The 12160-nt window shown below is 34.9% G+C and overlaps 1 protein-coding gene across 3 annotated transcripts in view; it reads right to left on the reverse strand.

The window, feature by feature from the left end:
* The window catches only part of PCMT1 (protein-L-isoaspartate (D-aspartate) O-methyltransferase), a 46891-nt gene that overhangs the window by 21888 nt on the left and 12843 nt on the right, over positions 1-12160 (reverse strand). For all 3 annotated transcript variants that reach the window (XM_036871966.1, XM_036871965.1, XM_036871964.1), the window contains exons 2-3: positions 6597-6701; positions 5344-5375 (exon numbers count right to left, since the gene is read on the reverse strand). In XM_036871966.1, the coding sequence (XP_036727861.1) occupies positions 5344-5375; positions 6597-6701 (137 nt within the window). The remainder of the gene's footprint in view (positions 1-5343; positions 5376-6596; positions 6702-12160) is intronic.

Genomic DNA, 12160 nt, shown 5'->3' on the forward strand with positions numbered 1-12160 from the left:
TGGAAAGGGAAAAGACAGGAAACCATGCATACTGATATAAATAAATAAATAGGGAACAGACACAGAATCTCAAAGTACCCCCTCACAAAATAATTATTAATTACAGAAACCAAAAACAGTAACTCTACAGCGGAGAAGGCTGGCAGACACCACCTTAATCAAGTGAACAACATCAGTAATGGGACAAATCAAAATTGTATTGTGATACCATGTAATGAAAACCCAGCATCACTTCTGTGATCTTCCCACCAAAGAGGCATAACCTGAATGGAATCATGAGGAAACGCTAGACAACCCAAACTGAAGGACATCAACAAAATAACTGGCCTGACTTCTTCAAAAGAGTCAAGGCCATGAAAGTCAAAGAAAGGCTGAGGATCTGGTTCAGATGGAAGGAGACTACAAGAGCAGTGGTTCAGCACTGGATCCTTCTGCTATCAAGGACATCACAGGGACAACTGGAAAAACTGAAAAGGAGCCTGAAGATTAGATGGTAGTAATGTGTCAGTGTTCATGTCCTGGTTTTGATGGTTATGTTGTGGTTGTATAGCAGAATGTCCATTGTAGGAAATACACTACACCCTCAAGTATTCAAGAGTGATGGGGCATCATTTCAGCAACTTACTCTCAAAAGGAGTAAAGAAAGGTTCGTGACAGTGTCCTTGCAACTTTCCCATAAGTTTGAGATTGTTTCAAAAATTTTAAAAATATCTGACTAACCTTACCTTTCTTTGATGCTTCAAAATGATACAGTGGAATACTATCTCTGAATCATCATTATGAACATCAACCAGTGGAACAAGAAAGTGTTAGTTAATGAGGTCTCTATGAGACACATTGGATTAACTTTTACTGAGGAAACTACTGGGGACATTTTATTTAGTCAAAGCTATTATTCTTAGACAAGAGGCTTAGCCCGAAGAATGGAGTCTCTAATAGAGAGTTCGTGAACTTTTTTCAGGAAGAAGCTTTCATTGGATTTTTTAAAATGATCAGTATCCCCTGAAAGTTTAATAATTTCCATTAATAAAATAACAAGTATCATATTTGTATGAAGTAATCAAAGAAGCAAAATAACTCCTGTAACACCTGGGCTTTCCTGAGTCCAAAAAATGAAAGGACTAGAAGGGACTTCTTTAAGGTGCCAATCCCTAATCTATAGGCAGTACTGTCCCAACTTAATTCCAAAAGAAACTCAGGAATGTTTTTTCAGTACTACATTTGCATAAGATTTGTTTTTTTTAAAGAGGGGTATGCTAAGTTATTATTAAAGTCCCATTCAGATTTAAAATGTCAAGGCCTTCAATCACAATTATTAGCTTTTTACATGCTTTTATCACTACAGCTAATATTCTTCTGGATAATCCAGGCTCATCTCTAAATCTAAAAATTAAGTTTTTTAAAAGTTCATTTTTATAATTATGAGAAATTTCAAACCCACAGAAAATACAATGAACATCCTTTTCTCCTCATACAGTCACCAACTATTTATACTGTGCCATACTATGTTACCAAGCCATCTGAAAATATGCTGCGGACATCATAATACTACACTCCTAAACACTTCAGCACACATCTGCCAAAAAACCAAACTAGGACATCCGCCTTTGCAACCACATTACCATTACCACACTCAAGAAGCTCATTAATTTAGTGTCATCCAACATAAACACCACACTCAAATTTCCTCATTTGTCTCCCAAACCTACTTTACAGCTGTTCCCCCCACCAATCCATTCAAAGTTCATGCACTGCATATGCCAATCTAGAATATTCTCCCCCAACTCTGTTCCATCCACCACTTTCCTTTGTCTATCAGAACACTGACTCCTTTTAACAGACCTGTCCAGTTGTCCTACAAAATACCACAAACATTCTAGATGTGTCAATTTCCTCATGGTTAGATTTAGATCAAAGAACTTGAGCAAGAACACCACACAGGGCTTGCAGGGCACCTCCTATTGCATCACATCAGGATGCACATAATACTGGACCATCTCACTACTGGACTGGCCAAGCTCAACCACTCAGTAAATGTGGTAACCACTAGATCACTCTATTTTCAAGGCATATTTTTCTCTTTGTAATTAACAAGTAATACGTCGAATAATAATTTCAGACTACATGGATATTTTTGTTCCCCAACAACTTTCCTCTTAATGGTTTTAGATTAATTGATGATCTTTGCCTAATTCAATTATTACACTGATAATTACAAAGAACTGATTTTTAAAATTCTATTATTATTTCCACACTTAATTGGTATTCTTCTGTTTTTCATTTTTTTCCCATTTGCTATTTTTTTTTAAAATCCCTATGGACTCAGAGATTTTTGTTTCTGAATTCACTGTGTTATAATCCATTATCTTCACTACCTACCATTTTTTGATTCTCAAATTGTCCCCAGTTTGGCTTCTGGGAGTCTCTTTAAACCTGCTCCTATGTCCTCCTGACATTACCCCATTAGCCTCTGATTACTTCTTCACTTTCTGGAATTTAGTCACTTTTCCATGAAGCTCTAGTCTCTTTTAGCAAGAAATGGAATTTGGGGTTCAATATCTGGATGCTAAATATGTTCACTGCTGCCAGGACATCATTTCACATTTTTCTGTAAGTAAGACTTTGGAAAATATTCCAGGGTTGTAGGTACTTCCAAACCTGTGACTTTGAGGTTCATTAAATGCAGATATAGAAATGGTCAATAAGCACGTGAAAAGATGCTCAACATCATTATCACTGGGGAAATGCAAATCAAAACCACAATGAGATACCACTTCATAGCTACCAGGATGGATAAAATAAATAAAACATACAATAACAAGTGTTGAGAAGGAAGCAGAGAAATTGGAAACCTCATACATTGCTGGCGGGGTTGTACAATGGTGCAGCCACTTTGGAAAATAGTTTGGCGGTTCCTCGGAATGTTAAACACAGAATTACCATATGACCCAGCAGATTCCACTCCCAAGTATATACCCAAGAGAACTGAAAACATATGCACACAAAAACCTGTAAACTAATGTTCATAGTAGCATTATTCATAGTAGCTAGAAAGAGGGAGGAACCCAGATGTCCATCAACTGATGAATGAGTAAACAAAATGTGGTCTATCCATACAATGCAATATTATTTGGCAATAAAAAGAAATGAAATACTGAAGCATGCTACAACATAGATAAACCTTGAAAATATTGTGCAGAATATAAAAAGCAGTCATAAAAGGCCACATATTGTGTTATTCCATTTATGTGAAATGTCCAGAATGACATAGAAACAAAAAGCAGGTTAGTAGTTGCCAGGACCTGAAGAATGAGGGATGGGAACTGACTGCTAAACAGGTATAGGGGTCCTTTCTGAGGTGATGAAAATGTTCTGAAATGAGATAGTGGTAATGTTTGTACAACTCTGAACAGACTAAAAACCACAGAACTGTATACTAAAAAGGGATAAATTACATCTTAATAAAGCTATTATTTTTGTTTAAAAATGCACCATTTGCTGTGGAGTTAGTGCCATGTCTCATTTGGTGGTGAACTGGACACTCAGCACCACACTTCAGAGAAAAGAAAAATTTCATGCAGTGTTTCCCATTTATCTGAAAAACACCCCTCCAGGCAATTTCCCAAACATGTTGGGTACCAATTCTCTAAAATAACTTTTATGATTAAACGAATACTTCCATATACATTTTTCTTTTTAAGTAGCACTTCAAACTGTATTCAGGGATCTTAAGACTACAATTTTTTTGTTAATCATTAATTTCTTTGACTAGGTAATGCGTACAAAAACCACTCCTACTCCATAACTAAAAGAAAAACTCTAAATACTCTTCTGCACTCTACTTTTATGATGTTTCTTGAAGATCTTGCCATATTCGTATTTACAGAACTTTATTCATTTCACTTCACAGTATTTCACTGTATGAATCTACTATAATTTATTAACCATCCACTATTAGTGGACTATTAGTGATTACTGTTAATTTTTTATTATAAATAGTGTACCAATAAATATCCTCAGTTATTTTGTACTTGTGCAAATATATTATGGGATAAATATCTTGAAATAAAACTGGAGAGTCTAAGGTATATTCATCTCACATGTTTTAGCTATTGCCAAATTGCCTTCCAAAAACACTATCAATTTACTTTCCCAACCAAAAAAATAATTTAACTGTCAGTTTCCCTTTTCTAATACAAAGTAATAAACTTTTGATTTCTGATGATAGGAGAAAAATGGTACTTTATTGTAGTGCTAATTTGCAATTTACTAAATATAAGTGAAGATGACATCTTTTCATTTGTTTAAATGCCAATGTCATTTGTATTTCTTTTTCTATGAACTACATTCTTGTACTTTACCCACTTCCTTTTGGGCTTAGTAGTATTTTACTTCTTAATATATAGGATACACACATACACATGTGTATATATGTATTCCATATATGTAAATATACGGAGATTTGCCGTATACTGTCATATGTATTTCAAATATTTCCCTCAGTTTTTTCCTCTTTTGATTTTGCTTATATTTTCCATCTACAGAAATCCAAGATTTTAAAGTTTCAAAATATTGAATATATCAGGTTTTTTAATGGCTTCTAGGTCTTTTGTTATGTTTAAAAAGTCATTTTTATTAAATATTTATAAATACATTGCCTATTTTTTCTTTGAATAAAATTATTAGTTCACTGTGAATATACATGTAGAATTTATTTTAGTATAAAGAAGGCTTTAAGTTTAAATAAGAGTTTCTCCAACCCCAAATATTTGCAGAGAATCAGAAAAGCTATTGTTCTTTTCACCAAAAACCAATAGAGCACTGATTCAAATAACTGACATTTAAAACCCAAGAAAATTCGCAACAGATTAAAAGTGCTAAGTAACTTAAAACAGGTCCTTCTCAGAGTTATACAGCTTCATAACTGCTATACGTGACCAGTCCCTAATGAATTATCCAAATAAAATATGAAACATTATTCAACTTGAGATTTCTTTAATATGTCTATTATATTTTTAAAATATTCTCTCCCTTAATTAACTCACCTCTAAGTAAATAACCTTTTATATCCAATTTTTTTTATATACAATTTTTACATGATTAGATACTAATGACAACCACCAAAAACTTTAATGAGTTTCTACCAAAAAGAGTTCCTTCTACACATCTTGTATTAAGAATAAGATTATTCTTATTAATTCATTACCAATTTACATAATTCATAGATGATAAAACTCATATAATTAAAAGTTAAAAATGTTCTTTAAACCGTTTTTACTGAAGAAAGCACTCTTAGAGGAAAAATGTGATCCATTTGTACCCAAATGACCAAAGTTAACTTACCATGTGTGGAGCACTGATTGTTGCTTGGAACCCTGCAAAAGAAGAAGAGAACTACTGATACATTCAGCTGTAAAAACATATGAAATGCTCCATGTAATTCCTTTTCTAACACCCATAAGTTGTTTTTCATAATAATTATTTTCACTTTTATGATCTCAAGAAATAAAACTCTTATTTTGTACTTTACAGTGCTGTCATGCACAGTTAAAAATTAGAAAATATAATCATGCCAAAGGCTCGCATCCCCAGTACAACAGTCCCACAATTTCCAAAAATTTCTTCTCCCATATAGTTAGTTAAGGAAGACTTTCATTAAGTTGAGTTGATATTTTATGATGTTTTTTCTTTAGATTTATAAAAAGAAAATAAGCTTCCATATATCATAGAGTATGCAAAATCCTTGCAAAATTAAATGGCTTCATATTTTTGGCACCTTAAAAAAAACTAAAACTGGCAATCAGAGCAGCTTAAGAGACTAATAAGCTACTTCAATTTACTCTTTACACTATCAACTAATGTTAATTAAAACAATCTTTTCTCCATTTTTAGCTTTTAGTTTTTTCTTCCAGTGTTGCTCTCTCAAAACTTATTTACCTGCTTCTGCGTCTGAAGCAATTTTCACTGAGCGGTGGTAGCAGGTGCCTTCGGGGTTCAGAAGCTCCCCAGGATCTTCTCTGCTGACTGTTAAAGTACTTCAAAAGAAGGCAGCATGGCAGCTGGCCCACAGAATCCTGAGGCACTTCTAAGCCTCAAAGGCGCCCACTGCCAAGGCTCAGCAGTTCAGCAAAACCTGCTTCAGGAGAAGGAGTTAAATATGGAACTTTCTAAAAACAAGCACAAACCAAAAAATTCAGGGCAAGTGAAGCAGAGAAGTCAGTAATAATTTAGTTACACATTCCCTGTAATACTGATTTTTAAAATTGATGCTAAGGCAAAAACCAACCTTAGTCAACACTGAAGACACTAAAGAAAAGTCAGCACATAGCTTAAACTGTAAGTTTTCATTTAAAGTATGTTTTAAGAGTATTTTTATAGAATTCTTATATGTATCGTTTAAGAAAGTAGAAAAGACACTTCATATATAACATCATTTTATTAAACTGGGTGAGTTTGGGATTATGAAATTTACTAAGGCATAAAACTCAAATTAGCAAGGTACTAGATACACATCTGGGTCCCAGCCTATTTTTACTTACAAAGATTACAGAGTAAATGAGTAAAATTTGTGACGTTTTCAGAAATCCAAAGCTTACCTATTGATTGTGGAGAATCCATATAAGGGTTACATTTTGCATAGTGAGAGCGGTCTGTGGCCAGCATTACTTCAAATACTTTATCTGTCTTGATGATTCCATTTTCTGAAATGAATGAGGCAATATTTTAAGCTGGAAGTGGCATCATCAGACATATTTTAGAATAATTATTCTGGCTACACTGTAGAGACTAGATTGGAAGAGAGCAAAATTGAAAGTTGTTGCAGTGGCTCAGGTAATCACAACCTGGTCTTTCATAATGAAAGTAAGGATGAAGAAAAGTAGAAGGATCTGAGTTATATTTAGTAGGTAATGTATACCTGACTGACTACATTTGGAGGTGGGAGGGGGGTAATGGTTGAAATGTTGATGTCATATACTGATTTGCGAAATCCTAGACAAGGATCAGAGCTAAGGAGAAAAAGGACAAGTTATTTACTCAGTTAGGAGCTATGGACCATACACATGGAGATATACAGCAGTCAGTTGGACAAATGGATCTGGGGCGCAGGAGAAAAACCTACAACAGAGATATAAATTACTAGTTGTACAGATGGCAACTAAAGCAATGGAAGTGAACTGAAGTGGCCAGGTAAGAATACACAACAGTGTACATTTAGGAGAAATGCAGAGGAAGTAGAGCCTTCAAAGATTATGACAAGGAGCAGCCACAGAGGTAGATGAAAATCAAGCAGATATACTGTTACAGAGCCCAAGAGAAACAAATTTGTCAAGAAGGAAAGCAAGGTCAATATGGTCTTCCCTCAGTGTCCATAGGGGGTTGGTTCCAGAACCCCAGCAGATACCAAAATTTGTGGATGCTCAAGTATCTTATATAAAATTGCATAGTTTTTGCATATAACCTACGCATCTCCTCCCATATACTTTAAATCATGGTTAGACTACTTAACACCTAATACAATGTAAACGCTATGTAAATAGTTGCCAAACATGTGGCAAATTCAAATTTTGCTTTTTGAAATTTTATGGAAATTTTTTTTGCTTCAAATATTATCAATACACAGTGGGTTGAATCCATGGAGATAGAATCCATGGGTATAGAAGGTTGACTGTATGTATTTGCTCCCCCAACTATCAATTCTTTAAGATTAAATATAATATGTTAAACTTCAATAACCCTTATTAACCATGCACACAGTAATTATTCAATAAAGGCCTTATTAACTCACTCGATAAGTTTACTGTCTGTCTAATACATACCAGACACGGTGCTACATACTTAGGGTGATAATAAACAAAATAGCACAGTTCTTATCCTTACAGCTCTAAAATCTGTAAGATTAAATGTATCAACTTGACTTGAACGATCCAGAAATAAATTTTTTTAATCAAAACATGCTTTGCTTAATTTGGCTACACTATGAACAACTTTTTTTTTCAGATTTCTTTTTTTTAAATTGAGATATAATTGACATACAACATTATATTAATTTCAGGTATACAACATAATGATTCAATATTTGTGTATGTTAGAAAATGATCACCACAATAAGTTAACATCTATTACCATACAGTTACAGAATTTTTTTTCTTGTGCTGAGAATTTTTAAGATGTACTCTCTCAGTAACCTTCACATATGCAACAGAGTATTATTAACTATAGTCACCATACTGTACATTCCCATGACATTTATTTTATAACTAGAAGTTTGTATCTTTTGACCACCTTCACCCATTTTGCACCCCACGTGCCTCTAGCAGCCACTAATCTGTTCTCTGTATCTATGAGCTTGGTTTTTTGTTTATTTTTTTAGATTCCACATGTAAGTCAGATCATACAGTATTTGTCTTTCTCTGTCTGACTTATTTCCTTTCGCATAATAGCCTCAAGGTCCATCCATGTTACAAATGACAAGATTTCATTATTTCTTATGGATGAATAATACTCCATTGTATATATACATCACAGCATCAATATCTATTCATCCATGGATGGACATTTAGGTTGTTTCCATAGCTTAGCTATGGTAAATGATACTGCAATGAACATGGGGGTGCATATATCTTTTCAAATCAGTATTTCTGTTTTCTTTGGATAAATACGCAGAAATGGAATTGCTGGATCATATGGTAGCTGTATTTTTAATTTTTTTAGGAACCTCCATACACAGTTTTCTGTAGTGGCTGCAACAATTTATATTCCCACCAGTAGTGCACCAGGGTTCCCTTTTCTTCATAATCTTGTAAACACTTGTTATTTCTTGTCTTTTTGAGAACAGCCATTTTAACAGCTATGAGCTGACAGTACCTCATTGTGGTTTATGATTTGCATTTCCCTGATGATTAATGATGTTGAGCATCTTTTCATGTACTTGTTGGCATTCTGTATGTCTTCTTTGGAAAAATGTCTATTTAGATCCTCTTCCCATTTGTTTAATGGGACTGTTTGATTGTTTTTGCTATTGAGTTGTATATACTTGGGATATTAACCCTTTATCAAATATATGATTTGCAAATATCTTCTCCCATTCAGTAGGTTGCCACAGCTATTTTAAAATGAGACTTAAGCATCATGAGGAGTTTAAAATATTTATGCAAATGAATTTAACGTATTCATCAACCGTGGAGCCTCCAGGTTCTAGAGGGTAATGGTGGCCACCAGAATCTGAATTTCTCCACATAGCCATTCAAAAAACACCTAAACCTAAGATCAAGAAGGGTCATAAACAAAACCACACATGACCCATGCCTTCACATTACTAGGAGATAGAGAATATCCAGACTTCATATTACTTATCCGTAGAAAAATAAACAACACATTCCAACAAAGCTTCTGCTATTGCTGCAAGCCTGTGGGTATAGAAAGCAAAGGTAGGGACTGAAGTTTAAAAGACTAAGTAGAAGGAAGTAGGGAATGCAGATGAAGCACAGACAAAATTATTCCCAGAAAGAGAAAATACAACACTAAGTACTAAAATAGTGAACACAGGTCTGGGACTTAGAAGTTCACTGTACTGGCTACAAGGAAGGAACTTAAGCTTCAGTAGGTTAACAAAGGTCCCAATACCATTCAATGGCGAAAGAACAGTCTTTTTCAACAAATGCTGCTGGGACAACTGGATAGCCACACGAAAAGAATAAAGTTCAATCTTTACCTCATATCAAATACAAAAATTAACTCAAAATGGATCAAAGATCTAAACATAGAACTAAAATAATAAAAATCATAGAAGAAAATACTGGGGTAAGTCTTCATGACCTTGGATTTGGCAGTGGGTCCTTAGATATGACACCAAAAGCATGAGCAATAAGAGGAAAAAAAAATGGATAAATTGGATTTCAGCAAAATTAAACATTTTTGTGCTTCAAAGGACATTATCAAGAAAAAGGTAACTCACAGAAAGAGAGAAAAATAATTTGTAAATCATACAACTGAAAAAGGACTTTTATCTAGAATATATAAAGAATTCTTATACTTCAATGTAAAAGGACAAATAACTCAATTTTAAAATGTGCAAACGATCTGAACAGACATTTCTCCAAAGAAGATCTACAAATAGCCAATAAGCACATAAAAAGATGCTGGACATCATTAGTCATCAGGGAAATGCAAATTAAAACCACAATGAGATACCATTTCATACCCACTAGGATGGCTATAATCAAACTGTCAGATAATAACAAGTGTTGGCAAGAATGTGAAGAAATCAGACCCTTATGCACTGCAAGTAGGAATATAAAATGGTGCAGCCACTTTGAAAAACAGTCTGGCAGTTCCTCAAATGGTTAAACAGAGAATTACCATAGGACCTAGCAATTCTACTCATATGTGTATACCCAAGAGAAGTGAAAACGTATGTCTATACAAAAACTTGTACACAAATGTTCACAGCAGCATTATTCATAATACCCAAAAAGTGGAAACAACCCAAATGTCCATCAACTGATGAACAGATAAACAAAATGTGGTATATATCCATACAATGGAATATTATTAGGTCATAAAAAAGAATGAAGTACTGATTCATGCATCCTATTAAGTAGATGAACCTTGAAAACATTATGCTAAGTGAAAAAACTCAGTCACAAAAGATCATATATTGTATGATTCTATTTAATGAAATTTCCAGAATAGGCAAATCTATAGAGAAAGAAAATAGATTAGTGGTTGCTTATGGTTGGGGGAATAGGAGGGCAAAACAGGGTAACTTTTTGAGGTGATGAAAATATTACATGACCATGGTAGCGGTTGCACATATCTGTAAATATATCCAAAACCACCAAATTTTACAATTTAAATTAGTGAATTATATGGTATGGAACTGTACTTTAGTAAAGCTATTTAAAAAAAAAATTTAAACCAGGACCAGGGGTGGCAAACACAAGAAGCACTGCTTCTGGGGGAGAATCATACAGGCAGGGAAAGGATGGCGCCTCTTGATATGGCAATGAAGGGAAAGAAGGAGGAAAATTAAGGATCCTACAGAAACAGAAGAGCAACAAGATATGCCAACTCCCCCCCTTTCCTCACCACTATTACCAATATCATTATCCATTAAAGAAACTCCAAGTCACTATACTGACAGAAGTGCTCTTGAACTGTGTCCACAAAATGCCTAAAAATAGGAAAAAGAAAAACAAACAAACAAACAAAAACTCCAGTCAAAGCTACTATAAAAAGTGTAAAAAGAAAACAATACGCGGGGCTTCCTGGTGGCACAGTGGTTAGAAATCCACCTGCCGACAGGAATAAAGACACAGATGTAGAGAATGGACTTGAGGACACATCAGGGGTGGGAAGGGTAAACTGGGACGAAGTGAGAGAGTAACACTGACATATATACACTACCAAATGTAAAATAGATAGCTAGTGGGAAGCAGCTGCATAGCACAGGGAGATCAGCTCGGTGCTTTGAGACCACCTAGAAGGGTGCGGTAAGGAGGGTGGGAGGGAGACGCAAGAGGGAGGGAATATGGGGATAAACGTACGCATATAGCTGATTCACTTTGTTATACAGCAGAAACTAACACAACATTGTAAAGCAATTATACTCCAATAAAGATGTTAAAGGAAAAAAGAAAAAAAAACGTGAACTACCTCTGTAGGCTAGAGATTAAAGCAAAATGACCATTTGAAAAAAAAAAAAAAAAAAAAAAAAAGAATCCACCTGCCAACGCAGGAGACACAGGTTCCAGCCCTGGTCCGGGAAGATCCCACATGCCACAGAGCAACTAAACCTGTGCACCACAACTACTGAGCCTGCGCTTTAGAGACTGCGAGCCACATCTACTGAAGCCCACAAGCCACAGCTACTGAAGCCTACACGCACCACAACTACCAAAGTCCGCACGCCCTAGAGCCTGTGCTCTGCAACAAGAGAAGCCACCGCAATGAGAAGCCTGCGCACCACAACGAAGAGTAGTCCCTGCTCGCTGCAAGTAGAGAAAGCCCGCGCGCAGCAACAAAGACCCAACGCAGCCAAAAATAAATTAATTAATTAGTTAATTAATTTAAAAAAAAGAACACTGTGAGAAAGGGAATAAACTTTAAAAAAAAAAAGAAACCAATATGCAAATCAAAACATTTCAGCTGGGGGGGGGTC

This window comes from Balaenoptera musculus, chromosome 12 (assembly GCF_009873245.2).
Source record: "Balaenoptera musculus isolate JJ_BM4_2016_0621 chromosome 12, mBalMus1.pri.v3, whole genome shotgun sequence".
In the NCBI taxonomy this organism is placed as follows: domain Eukaryota; kingdom Metazoa; phylum Chordata; class Mammalia; order Artiodactyla; family Balaenopteridae; genus Balaenoptera; species Balaenoptera musculus.